The 14,180-nt window shown below is 35.1% G+C and overlaps 1 protein-coding gene across 4 annotated transcripts in view; it reads right to left on the reverse strand.

The window, feature by feature from the left end:
* The window catches only part of YEATS2 (YEATS domain containing 2), a 194,398-nt gene that overhangs the window by 78,302 nt on the left and 101,916 nt on the right, over positions 1-14,180 (reverse strand). For all 4 annotated transcript variants that reach the window (XM_077148751.1, XM_077148749.1, XM_077148750.1 and 1 more), the window contains exons 9-15: positions 11,840-11,888; positions 10,941-11,108; positions 9,711-9,950; positions 7,939-8,097; positions 5,458-5,561; positions 2,280-2,387; positions 1,402-1,584 (exon numbers count right to left, since the gene is read on the reverse strand). In XM_077148751.1, the coding sequence (XP_077004866.1) occupies positions 1,402-1,584; positions 2,280-2,387; positions 5,458-5,561; positions 7,939-8,097; positions 9,711-9,950; positions 10,941-11,108; positions 11,840-11,888 (1,011 nt within the window). The remainder of the gene's footprint in view (positions 1-1,401; positions 1,585-2,279; positions 2,388-5,457; positions 5,562-7,938; positions 8,098-9,710; positions 9,951-10,940; positions 11,109-11,839; positions 11,889-14,180) is intronic.

The following is a 14,180-nucleotide window of genomic DNA, read 5'->3' on the forward strand; positions in this document are numbered from 1 at the left end:
CTTCTGAGCACAAACAGCCATACCAGGTTTCAGATTCAAAACCTAAATCAGTAATACCATGTATCTCTAGAATGAAACAAAATGGACTCTGAGGAACACATAAAATCCGCTGGGTAGGAAGCCCAAGTAACAATAATTGATTCAATGAAGGCTGTTGACAAAAAGTTGCTATCCTTAAGGCCAAAGCAACTGGGAGAACATTAAGAGGCAGCCAGCGTTGCCTGTCTTAGTGATCCTGGCTACAGAAGCCCAAACACAGATGCTGTAGCTTCATGGTTCCCAACTTCCCTAATCATATAAATCAGGAGGGAAGCTTGCTAAAAATCCAGATTCCCAGGGCCTCATCAGATTCTGATTGAGTAAGCTTGGGAAGGGGGACTAGGTTGGGACATTGGCAAATGGACTCTTACAGATTTTAGAAAACACTTTTAACCCTATAAATTTTTATCCTGAGCCTTATCTAGCATCCACACCAACCAAAATACCTTAAATACTTTTTCCCCCTATTTTATAGCACACCACTCTAACAACTCACTCTTCCTAGACAGGCTGGCTCTCAAGTTGAAAAATAATATCTTGCATAATATTCTTAAGTAGCTTTAGAGTATATCTACCAAAAATTTAACTCTGGATATTCTAAAAGCATACTTAGGATGAAGCCAATGGCTCACAAATTTTAATTAGCTTAGGAATGGAGAACTTTGGCGCCAGCAGACCAGTTCAAATCTTGTCACTTACTAACTATATGTTCTTGAGGGAGTTGCTTAAGCTCTCAGAGTCACAGTTTCCTCACTTGTAAATGGATATTAAAATGCCCAGCTTGGAAGATTGCTTTAAAAGTTCAGAAATAATGTATAAATAAGAGCACAGCATATAGAAGAACTCAATAGATATTATTTCTTATTGACGCAGGAAAACGTGCTATTTTACAGTTTTTCCAATATATTAACTTCACTGCTCCCCCAACTTGTAAGGAAAATAAACTCTCTCAAGAGCCAAGAATTATTAAACGTATCATATAGCATGGATATCAGACATGTAAACAAAACTACAGCACTCTATCAAAAATAAATAAGTAAAACAGTAGACCTTAGTCCTGTCGTTATCCATTTTAGATTTGTATCAAGTGGCAAGCTTCTCTGTCAAACAGATGACACAGTTTTCCTTTCCTCTTGGATTACTCCTGGACCCTCTATAATACATGTCATGCTCTTGCCAATGGTTACTGCAGGAGCAGAAGGGTTTAACACAGACTGACTTGCTTTGCCAACTAGGTTTTCTTTGAAAGGTTTTTCCGGTATCAGCTTCCCTCTCATGGTAAATCTTTTCAGCACTTGTCAATTATGTAGGCAAATAATGTTCATTTACATGATAACTTCCCCATCCCTATCCAACACAAACCTTGGAGGGCTGAATCTTTGGTGAATGGGCACTTCCTTCTGTAGCAGGTATGACCTGTTTTTGAGGGGACACGGCTATCATGTGACCCCCTTTCACAGTCACATACTGGGGGAGTGGCGGCTGGCTGGCAGCTCCTGATGTAGGCACAGGCGGGGCTTCACCAGGTTCCTGTTTGATGATCACCTTGCAACAAACATGATAATGACACTGAACAAACATCCCATAAGAAAAGCTAATATCTGAATCTATTCTGTCTGCAGGGATTAATAAATTAACAAAGCTTGGTCTATAAAGAATGATTCCACCAGACGGATAAAAATATTGCTTAAATGTAGTTGTATGTAACGTATGTATGTATGTATTTAATCATCACATGGTGTATTCATTACCGTGATCATTTTCAGAACATTTGCATCACTCCAGAAAAAGAACTAAAAAGAAAACTGAAAACACTTATAAATTCCATACCCCTTACCCTTTCCTCTCATTGACCATTAGTATTGCAATCTACTCAATTTTTTTTTACCCCTTATCACCACCACCCCTATTATTTACATAATAGCTTTTAAAGGGACCAAAAGATCTGGATTTGATCCTTTAAATCTGTCGATTCAATCTAGTCATTTGTTTCAGATATGGGTAGCAAAGGGGCAGCAGAGAGAAACACAGACACAAGTTGTGCTCTCTGATTACCCCATCTTGCTGAACTCCAAGGACTGCTAAGAAAATCACTTAATAAACAGAAGCATGTCTCAGAAGCAGCATCTAGCCTCAGAACCAAGACATACTAAAAAAGCTGTATGTTGTCGGGATAGTATGAATCAGCTCCAACATGCCACAAAAATGATCTGTGAAATAATCCCCCAATAAATACTTACCTTTGTGAAAGCTCCAAGTCCTCCAGTTACAGGTTTGGGGCTTTGAACCTTAGGGTGACTACCAATTGGACAAAGAGGTGGCATAGATGCAAACAAAGAATCCTCCTGCTGTGTATGTAAAAAAACATATTGTACAATGATGGTAAAATGAGTGAGTCCATATAGTTCAGTTACTTGTATTTACTACAAATCTGTGGCATCCTCTAGTAATATAAACAACCAAAAGACAACAAAACAAAAATTAAAACCTCTCTGGGGTCTTCCAAGCCTCTATATCTGCTTTTTAACATTGTTTTAGAAGCCAAGTGCTAGGAAAGGCTACAAGGTAACAAGAATCTACTTCTTGGCGCCCTGTCACACACTGTAAAGACTTGTAGCATCTTACCTCTAATATCTGATTACTTTATTATTTTGCATGTCTACTCTCTTGTCAGATGGCAAGCTACTGAAGAACAGGAACTGTATTTTATTTCTTTTATATCCCTAGAGGCTAGTTACAAAATAAATCAATGTATCAAATAGTTCAATATCTCAACACATACTACCTTTTAATAGGTCTCACAACTTAATTTCAAACTTTACTCTTAAATACTCAATAAGAACTTCAAAAACAAAACAAAATAAAGGAACAACCAGCAGATGCAAAAACAACAAAGGTGAACATTCAAAACTACTCTAGTATGTCTCTAATTTTCAGATAAAAAAAGGTGATGCACAGAGACAATATGTCATAAATAAATATGAGGGGCAAGAAAAAAAATTACAGACACTGCTTGATTGTTTAATGAAAAGATCATCAACAAACATTAAAAATAAACTGGCAGAGAGTGAAAACCTTCAAGGGAATTACTACAATTCAAACATTCATACATACAGTGTTCATATAACTGCTATAGAATTTAGAGAAAAACTTCACTTTGGATCAGGAAACCATTAAATATCATTACCATTAAGTGCCAAACATAAGAAATGCTGTGTTAGGCACTAATCATGCAAGAGAAATGACCTTCGCATGTCTCATTCTAGACAGTTTATATCGCCAAGCCTTTAGACTTAAGACGGGAGTAACAAGCTGAATAATTAACCAAACAGCAGGAAATGCTTTGCCAAATTGTGAGCTGGTATCTAGCACTCTCACCTGAACAAAACAGATCAAACTTGCAGTTCTAAATTTCAAAGGAGATGTAAATTAAGATGACAATGAGACATTACCTCACACCTATAAGAATGGCTGCTATTAAACAAACAGGAAACTATAAATGCTAGAAAGGATGTGGAGAAATTGGAGCATTTATTCACTGCTGGTGGGAATGTTTAATGGATCAGCTGCTGTCGAAGTCAGTTTGGCAATTTCTCAGAAAACTAAATATTGAGTTGCCCTATAATCCGGCAATAACAATACTCAGTATACACCCAAAAGAGTTGAGGGCAGTGGCATGAACAGACATTTGCACACTGATGTTCATAGCAGCTCTATTCACAATCACGAAGAGATGGAAACAATCCAGGTGCCCATCAACAGATGAGTGCATAAACAAAATGTGGTTTATATATATACACGATGGAATATCACACAGCAGTAAGATGAAATGATGTAATGAAATATGACAATATGGATGAACCTTGAGAACATATGCTGAAGGAAGTAAGTCAGACAAAAGAACAGATACTGTATGATTTCATTATTATAACTCTGGTAAAGCCTCCAGTGTTTTGGAACAGCTAGAAGGAAAAATCTGAGATGAGGGCATGGTAGCCCAAGGCAAACTCTGGGACCTGTTCTGTAGCTGTTTGTTGAAGTGTGCTTTGAAAATTACTGATATTTCTTTCTTCGTTTTGTATACATATGCTATATTTTACAAAAAAGTGGTAAAAAGAAAATTATAGGCAGCTATAGTAATATTAGATAAAATAAATTTCTGAAATTAAAAATTTGGAAATGTTTAATAACATAGGTCACTACCAATAGCAAAGTTGATATTTGTAATAACTTTCTATTTGATATTTTGAGAATGCACACAGTTTTGATAGTTAATCAAATGGTATTTAAGACAGTGTTTAATATTTACAATTGAAGGAATTCTGAAATCTGTATCTGTAGATTTTTTTCCTTCCTTGCTTTAATTTTAAATTGGTTTATGAAACATATTGTACAAACAGGCTTTACAATGATCATTTAGATATTCTATTTAAATATGACCATGGAATAAGTTAACTAAGATACCCATTTTAGGTGGTTAAGATTTTTATATGTTAACTGTAAAAACATTTGTATCTTTATATTTTCCTGAAATCAGGAAAATGTTTAGTATCATAGGTCATTACTATAGCAACACTGATATTTGTAATAACTTTCTACTTGACATTTTGAGAACATTCAAACAGTGTTGACAGCTGATTGAATGATATTTATATTAGTGTTTAATATTTAGAATTTAAGAAATTCTGATATCTGAATCTGTAGTTTTTCCTTGTCGCCTTAATTTTAAATTGTTTTATGACACTTACTGTACAAACACAGATTTTATAATGATTATTTGGACACTTTATTTAAATATGCCTATGGATAAGCTAACTAGTATTTTTGGTGGTTCTAAGTGTATTGTTTTTGTTTTCTTAAATAAAAAAATATATATTTTTAACTTCAAAGGATTGGCTTAGAGCAGTTTATTCTGAAGAAGGAATAAAACTTAATGGATTGCCTGTCATGCCAGAGACCCGGGTTCAATTCCTGGTGCCTGCCCATGTATTAAAAAAAAAAAAGAAAAACTTAATGGAGACATAAGAATTGCTTTGAATAACTAAAAGACCAACATGTGGAAAAGAAAATGCATTCATTCCTTATTGATGCAAATGTTATAAGACGCATGTTTCTATATGCCAAAATTCAGAAAAACAAAAAAACTGTCAAATATATAATGGGCCACGTACTCATGACAGTAAATTTTCAAATAGGTGCAGGGCGAACATTTGATGGAAGGACTGAGAAGCATTTTCTACCATACAGAAAGACCAAAAATGGGGAAGGAGGAGTCTGAAGTAGATGATCTTCAAGATATTTACTTGCTTAAAGATTCTACTTTACAAAGTTTGCGTTATCAACCTAAAAATTCCTGCTGGGCTGGAATGTACTGCCTTTAGAAACTAGCTGAGTGCAATAATGCAATAAGAGTGTTACCTTGACAGTAGATGTTACAAAACTACTTCCGTGAATTTTAGGAATAGGGGAACTCGTTCCTTGGGAGACCTGAGAGGCACTGGAGAGCTTGCCTGTAGGACTTCCTGATAAGCAAAGAAAATTTAAAAATAAAATATAAACAATGTGGAAATTACAAAGAGAATTTTAAAGCATTTCTTTCTGTTCTTTTCTACTATTTTTGTGTTTTTAGATTTTAAATTTTTTGCATTTTTAATGGTGGAAAACTCATAGTTCATAGAACTATTAAGGAAAAAATATTTAAGGATTCATCCCTACTAAGTTCACCACTTTATATATGCTCAACCAGAAAAGAGACAGGAAGCTAATATGGACAGACATGTAGAAGAAGAAATAAAAAGAAGTTAACATTATATATATTCTGTTCCTCACACAAGAGATATTATAATATAATGGTATTAATTATTTAAGAAATGTACTAGAAAAAATGTATTCAAGTAACTGCTAGCTCTTCTAAAAGTGTGGAAGGTTATACCTAATCAAAAATGCCATCAACACCAAACATTTTGTAATTGAGTCTTCTGTACAACTGTCTCTAGATTCTGATAAAAACAAGTCACATTATCTTATTTCAACTAAGTACTGACCAAAAATGGTGTCTGATCACCTACTCCAGTCACCAGATTTGCTTCTAAAGACTTGTGGCTGGTTCCTAAAACTAAACATCTTTATTGGACAACTGTATTTGACATCTTTTACATATAGTCAAAAGACTATACGGAAAGCTCTGGAAGCAATATTTTTAAAGGCGTTGCACAATTACAACCATTGTTAAAGTCCAGTTTTTCCAAAACACTATTTAGAAAAGCCCAACTTTCATTCACGTGGGTTGAATCCAATACATTAAAAAAAAAAATTCTAATAACTTTATAGTCGTTCTTATTTTATTTCTCCTAATTACATAATTACAAGTGAAAGCTATAGGAAAGTTAAGGGGCATGTGTTTAAATACAGATTAATCAAAGGGAATAATTTAAATAATTTTAGTCTGAGCACTTCAAAAAACTGAAAAGCACCATGTAATTGATTGAAAATGTGATGATAAACGTGGTAAACCCAAAGAACAATTATTTTTTCTATTAGAATTGCTTTTACAACTGCAGGTTTCAATTCCCTCTCACAAACAAAATTTATCTTATTCACAGAAAAGTAAAGATCATCTTGATCATGTGGAGAGAAATGTATACAGTTCACAAAGCTATTTTTGTACTAAATGCTTAATTTGGAAAAGTTGATAACCATATTACTTGCAGGCCCAAAAGGATTAAGTCTTCCAAATGAAAATATTTTTTTTCTTTTCTTTTATTGACAAAACAAAACATTGTTAACTTATGACCATTCCATACTTGGTGTACAATGAATGGCTCATAATATCATCACATAGTTGTATATTCATCACCATGATCATTTCTTAGAACATTTGCATCACCCCAGAAAAAGAAATCAAAAGAAAAAAGAAAGAACTCATACATACCATATCCCTTACCCCTCCCTTTCATTGACCACAAGTATTTCCATCTACCCAATATATTTTAATCTTTGATCCACCTATTCATTTATTATTTATCCATACTTTTTACTCATCTGTCCATACCACAGATAAAAGGAGCATCGGACACAAGGTTTTCACAATCACACAGTCACACTGTGAAAGTTATATCATTATACAATCATCTTCAAGGAACATGGCTACTGAAACACAGCTCTATAGTTTCAGGCAGTTTCCTCTAGCCTCTCTAATACACCTTACACTAAAAAAGGGGATATCTATATAATACATAAGAATAACCTCCAGGATAATCTCTCGACTCTGAAATCTCTCAGCCACTGACACTTTATTTTGTCTCACTTCTCTCTTCCCTGTTTCAGTCTAGAAGGTTTTCTCAATTCCTTGATGCTGAGTCCCAGATCATTCTAGCATTTCTGTCCCATGTTGCCAGGGAGGTTTATACTCCTGGGAGTCACGTCCCACGTAGAGAGGAGGAGGGCAGAGAGTTTGCTTGCCGTGTCGGCTCAGAGAGCTAAGCCACATTTGAGCAACAAAAGAGGTTTTCTGGGGGTGACTCTTTGGCCTAATTTTAAGTAGGCCTAGCCTATCCTTTGCAGGTATAAGTTTCAGATGAACAAACCCCAAGATTGAGGGCTTGGCCTATTGATTTGGCTGTCCCCACTACACATTTTTTTTAAAAGAAAATTAATTATGTCTCACCTTTAAGCTTTAGAAATAAAAAGAAAACTTAATGAAATTTCTATTAACTTTTATAAACAATAACTCTTCCCTCAAAGAAACAGTATTGAAGTTACTTTTACATATTCACACATCTTATTTATGGCTGGAGATTTTACTCTCCCATTACAAGTCTGCTAAAAGTCACATTAGGATTTCATCTTTAATAGAAGATCAAATGTTCTATAGTGTGTAAATATTGATCAAATACACACCTGTACTGGGAGCAGTGGCTCCGAGAACCTGCCCAGGCTTGTCCACAATAACATAAGGATTATTAATAACGGAGCTGGCAGTGCCTTGCTTCACATGGACTGGAGTAGAAGTTGGGGTTCGAGGCAACGGTGATGGACTTGGAGTAGATATTGGGGAACCTTTATTAGTTAAAGAGAGAAAAGAAACAAAATACACAGATTCAACCTATCTAAGATGTGAAGACAAAAGGAGGACAGGGCTGCTCTGGACAAAGGTGACAAATCAGGAAACCAGAGTGGGACTATGCCTCAGAGACTGAGCAGTGGCAGCACAGCAAGGGCAGGACTCGCCTGCCTCACCCCAGTCTCGTCCTCAGACCAGCAGCATCACCACCATCAGGAAGCTTCTTGGAAACAGATTCTGAGATCCTACCCGAGACCTACCGAACATAAATCTGCATTTTATACACATCATCTAATGATTGTTATGCACATTAACATTCAAAAAGTAAAGGGGGGGTGGGCCACAGTGGCTCAGTAGGCAGAGTTTTCGCCTGCCATGCGGGTTTGGCTCCTGGTGCCAGGCCACGCAAAAAAAGAAAAGAAAAAGAAAAAAAGTAATGGGGTCAGTGCAGCAACTGTGGCTCAGTGGCCAAATTCTCACCTCCCATGCCAGAGACTTGAGTTCAATTCCCAGTGCCTGCCCATTCAAAAAAAAAAAAGTAATGGAACTGCTGAATTCTAAGACAAAGGTGTCTTGACTTGCAATTCATTTCTAATATGAATATGGGAAATTCACCTATCCAGAACAAAAATCTCTGTCAACAATCTATCAGAGACCCTTCCAGAGAGACTCATACTCCCATAGAGTACTCCCAAAGGCTGCCAATGCACCAACAAACATCCTCAACTGTCTCTTACTGATCAAATCTGTCATCCAATTATTTCTCTAAACTCCAAATCAATTTATATGTTCAGCCTATTCCACCTCCGCAGTAGCAAATTCTAAAATGTTAACTTGTAGGTAAAATTACATGTTATTTTACCAACCCAAATTTAACTTTTCTGATATATACTTGACTTCTGACATGTGAGTCCATGATTATCCCTTCATGAATTTCAAAGATTTCATCAATTTATCAATTTCAAAGACTTGGATCATATTTTGTTTAGTGGTCTACTTTAGCACTTTGTTTTTTCTGCTTCATGTCTCTTTCATGTCTTTTCTGAGGTAATACAGCCAAAACCATAATGCATATTCCTACTAGAAATACCTTTAACAAAAATGTCGTTTCCATAATACAAAGGACCATCCAATCTTAATGAAAATGAAGCCTAAGAACTACCAACTATAACAGGAACAAATAATTCTCTAGAGTGGCCAGAAATAGAATGAAAAATATTTCAATTCCAAGCCAATTTCTGCCCTCGAAGTTCTTAACTCCAAACCAATGTGGTTACCTAATTTAGCCTCCAAACTCAGTTCCTACCTTATTTGCAAACATCTATCCTGCCAAACAATTTACCTAAGCTGCTAATTCTAGGGGGCAAAGAAAAAACAAGTGAATGTTTTGTTTCTTTCTTTCCCCAATTCAAAAATTTCCATATAAATGACACTATACTCAATTAGAGCCATCAATAGTGATTAAGTCTCTTTTCTTAATAAGCAAACAAAATCTTGCTTAGAAGAACTTAAAGAAAAAAAAAGCCATAGTCCTTTCTTTTGCCATCCCTACAATATTTACATCCAGTCAACTTCACACACATCTTCTTCCGCACATCTTCCTGCATACCTGAGACAATCTTGCAGCTCATGGTGATGGGCTGGAAGGATTTTCCAGGTGACTCAGGATTAGGAACTTGACTTTGTGGCACAATTTTGCAGCTTGATGCTATGGGCTGGAAAGCCGAATTTCCATGAGAACAAAAGGTAACTTTCTGGGAAGCTGTCATTTTGGTGGGTGTTTGTTCCAATGAAGATGGTAAAGAATAAAATGTAGTGTGTCTCTCAGCTTCGGTGCTGGTTGGGAATCCTAATTGAAAACAAAAAGGAAATGATAAGTGACTGGTCAACTGTGAAATAAGATCCTGCCATTGTGGGGAAAGAATGAAATAATTAAAACTCCCTGCCCTTTCAATAGTCACTTAAACCATTTACTGGTAGTAAAAAATATAATCAATAGTATTTATGATCCCTTTATAAGCTGAGGGAGGGGGAGAGTAAATATGCCTAGAATCATATTAAAGTATTTCTATCCAAGAATTAGAACACATTAACTATAAAACAATATATAAAAGGTAAACAAATTCTTTATGTCTTTCCATTTTTCATATATTGAAAAATTATTTAACTGGAAAAAGACTCAAAAAAAGCACTAATTCAATATAATGATATTGTCTCATTAAAAGCCCATAAAAAAGATACAACTGAAATATGAAAAGGAATAAAGCTGAGAGTTTATCAAATATCTAAATATTAACACCACACTAAAATACAGGCTTAGAGGTAAAACTAACATAATTTAGAACCAATTTCATCTTATATGTATATATTATGTATACTGATAGTTTAAATACTTATGTATATATTTATATACTTATTAAATGAAAAATGCCATGATCAAAATATATTTGATGATGATGAATCTTATACTGCATTTTAAGTAAGATCAGATACTTATTATTAAAGTTTCTTGTTCAGAGAATTAGTAGCTGAATCAGAATGCCATTCTATAATACATTAGAAAAAACCTTTATAATTACCAAGGAATAAAAATCTAATGATTTTTAGTGACTTCTACATTATAAAAAATGTTGATAGAAGTTGAAAAAAAAATTTCTGAAAAGAGTAGGGTTTTGGCTATTTCCAGAATAGAACTATGTAGCAGAGGTTCTATTTATGGAAAAGTTCATTTCCGTACACTCTAAGTTTCTGAAGGCAGCAGTTCAGTACCATTTTATGCAATATAAGAAGAAGGAATGCCATGGAAAGACACCACACAAGGAAAACTGCTAAATATTACCTTTCTCTACAGGTCCTGCCTCAAGTGACTGCTTTATCGGTGAGGAAGCTTTCACTGGAGCAGGAATGGTCAAAGGCAACGATGGAGGGGCATCAGAGACATCTGACTCGGAGGACTGAGGATAAATGGAGTCTTCCCCGAGAGAATGACGATGGAGCTCAACATCCACTACCTACACCAAATCGACAGCGGTTGTGCCCATGAGTCCATCATCAATGTCTCAGAGATCCCAAATCCTTTCCCAGAATCTAAACAGATGTGACAAATGATTTCTAATCATACACAATGGTGATTTCAATCAAGAGCTAAAAGATATATCCTAAAATACAATCTAATCTGGTTTAACAGATAGATACTTCAGTAAAATCAATCACAAAATTGAGACCTTAATGTTTGCTGGTTCTGTTTCTTAAACTTCTCCTTAAGTCTTTAACGGTGCCTCCTCCTCACCAGTAGGTCTCAATCAAATGTTTCCTCAGAAAGGCATTCCCTAACCACACTGGCTAAAGCACCTGCCTTACCCCACAGTGTCTTCACAGCACTTATGTGTACCTGAAATTATCTTATTACGTATAAATCCACCATCTACCTTCTCCTCAATCTCAACATTAGAGAGAACACAGCTCTTTGAGGGTAGGAGTTCCCTGTTCATTTCTGTATCCCCAACACCTGGAAGAGTGCCTAGCATACAACAGATATCTTCTGACACATAGCACATTACCCTGGACAGGGTAAGATTGAACTAGCCAACTATAATAGCTACTGTTATTAAATCATGAATACAAAAAAAGAAGAGGTGGGAGCAACTTTTTAAAAATCTAGCATTCATTTTATTTCTAGCTAAAAATGAAGACCAACGTTCACTTTACTTGTTCCCAAATAATAATATAAAAAAACACCTACCGTCTCTGCTCCAAGAGTCTGCAGGCCAGTGTAAGTTCTATCCAGCTATTAAAAAATTAAAAAGTTTTAAGTTCCATTGTGCCTACTTGCAAATCTCAGGATACAATTACGTCTAAAATATCTTTCACCACAAGTCTTCAAATAATAGGATCTACTTTTATCCTACTAAAAACTATCAATTCATCACCTCTACAAAAACACTTTAAGTTTTCTGTGGAAAGAAAAAAATTGAACAAACTGACAAAACAACCTCAAACATACAGCTATTATACTTTTAATATAAACTATATACTTCTAAAAATCTATTCTAAGAACAGTTGAAATTAAAGGACTGTTAGACAGAAAAGATGGGTTTCTGCAGCATTATCTGTAATAACTACAAACTGAAGGCAATATAAATGTCCAACAATAGAGGAAAGGTTACATAAACCCTGAACCATCAATTTGTGAAAGTATGACCCAGCCACTCAAATTATGTTTATAGATATGTAAAAATATTTAAAAGACAGGCTATCATAAGGTATCAGTGGCTGAGAGAGCTCAAATAGAACTGAGAGGCTACTCTGGAGGTCACTCTTACACAAGCTTTAGTTGGACATTGCTTCCTATCAAACTTGCCAAACTCCAACCAAAACCATTCCCACCAATCTTAAAGAATATCTAAGGCATTATATAAGATTCTACAAAGCCTCCATGCACTAGGGTAATTTTCCAGAAACCTGCAACCTCCAGAAGGGTCCCTGGATGAGATAAGTCCTGAAATGAAGAGGGGCTAGCCTTTCCAGAACATCAACTAGTTCCATCCCCCACCCCATATCATTGACAGCCCCTTCTGACATGAAAATATTAGAATGGGCATAGCCCAAATATCCCTAAAGAGTGGGAGAAAGATCAAAGGTGATGGAGTCATACAAAGAAGGCCAGTTTAAAAAACCAGTATGACTGCCGAACCACTATATTGGTATTTCTTTTAGTCCCCAGTATCTTAAAGCTGCTAAAAGTAAAAACCTAAAACGGTGGAATTGTAGCCCATACCAAACTCTGAAATCCATTCTACAACTAATTGTTGTGGTGTGCTTTGAAATTTTTTTTTTGTATATATGTTATTTTTCACAAATAAGAAAAAAAATATTTCTTAGAGCCCCCAGTGTTTTTGAGAAGCTAGAAGAAATAATCCAGTGGTGACCCATAACAAACTCTGAAATCTGTTCTTTATCTACTTGTTGAAGTATACCTTGAAAATCATCGCTTTCTCTTTCTTTTCTTTGTATATATGTTCTATTTAGCAATAAAAAAAATGTTTAAAAAAAGGATAGGCTATAAAAATACACATGTAGGGGCGGGCCACGGTGGCTCAGCAGGCAAGAATGCTTGCCTGCCATGCCAGAGGACCCAGGTTCGATTCCCGGTGACTGTCCATGTAAAAAAAAAAACTAAAAATACACATGTAGTATGATGATACAGTTGTATATTAGGATATATTTACTAAGCATTTTTGAAAAAAATGAATAAAATACAGACAATGGTAAATACTTCAAATATATTAGCATCATTGATGATTTATTTTAAGAAAAGAAACGTAGTATGTTAATAATACAAACAAAAGTAATACATTAATAATACAAACAAAAGTTTACAATTACATACAAAGAGGCTGAGTTCTTATTTCTTATTTAAATTTATATCCTACCATTTTAAAAAAAGGATTTGTGACAGCTTATAATATAAGTATTTTAAAATAAGATCAAAAGGAAAAAAAGTCATTAAATTTTTTTCAAAATTTTTCAAAAACAGAAAAAGTAAATATGGAGAGAAAAGAGATGAAGCCAAGGGTAGGTTAGTAAATTGAAATCTACCTCTACAGCTTCGTAAGCGTAGTTGCCAATCTGCCTGAGTCCCTTCACAACCAAACTAAAAGGACAACGTGAATTTAGTGTTCATAAGATAAAAGTAATACAGGGCGGAATGACAGCAGTTCCAGCTAAGAAATGTGGAGTAGTAAAGACTTAACTCTTCATCAATAGCATGATTACTAAAAAGATAAGGGCAATTTGGGGCCACACCTTTTAATATCCAGTAGACAGAAATAATATCCTCTCTATAATCTGCTTGGCCTATGTTTCATTCTTGGGACATTTTAAGGGGGACATTGATAGAACTGTTAACAAAATGGCAAGAGGAAATGGAAAGTTTAGTATATAAGAAATGTTAGAGGAACAGGTTTTGTCGAAAGAAAAATGTGATTTCAGAAAAGACATAAAAGCTATCATCAAACATTTTTAGGTTTTTTTTTTAAAACAAAGTATTGCTCTCTGTTATTCCAAAATGAAAACTAGG

The sequence above is a fragment of the Tamandua tetradactyla genome, chromosome 2 (assembly GCF_023851605.1).
Source record: "Tamandua tetradactyla isolate mTamTet1 chromosome 2, mTamTet1.pri, whole genome shotgun sequence".
In the NCBI taxonomy this organism is placed as follows: Eukaryota; Metazoa; Chordata; class Mammalia; order Pilosa; family Myrmecophagidae; genus Tamandua; species Tamandua tetradactyla.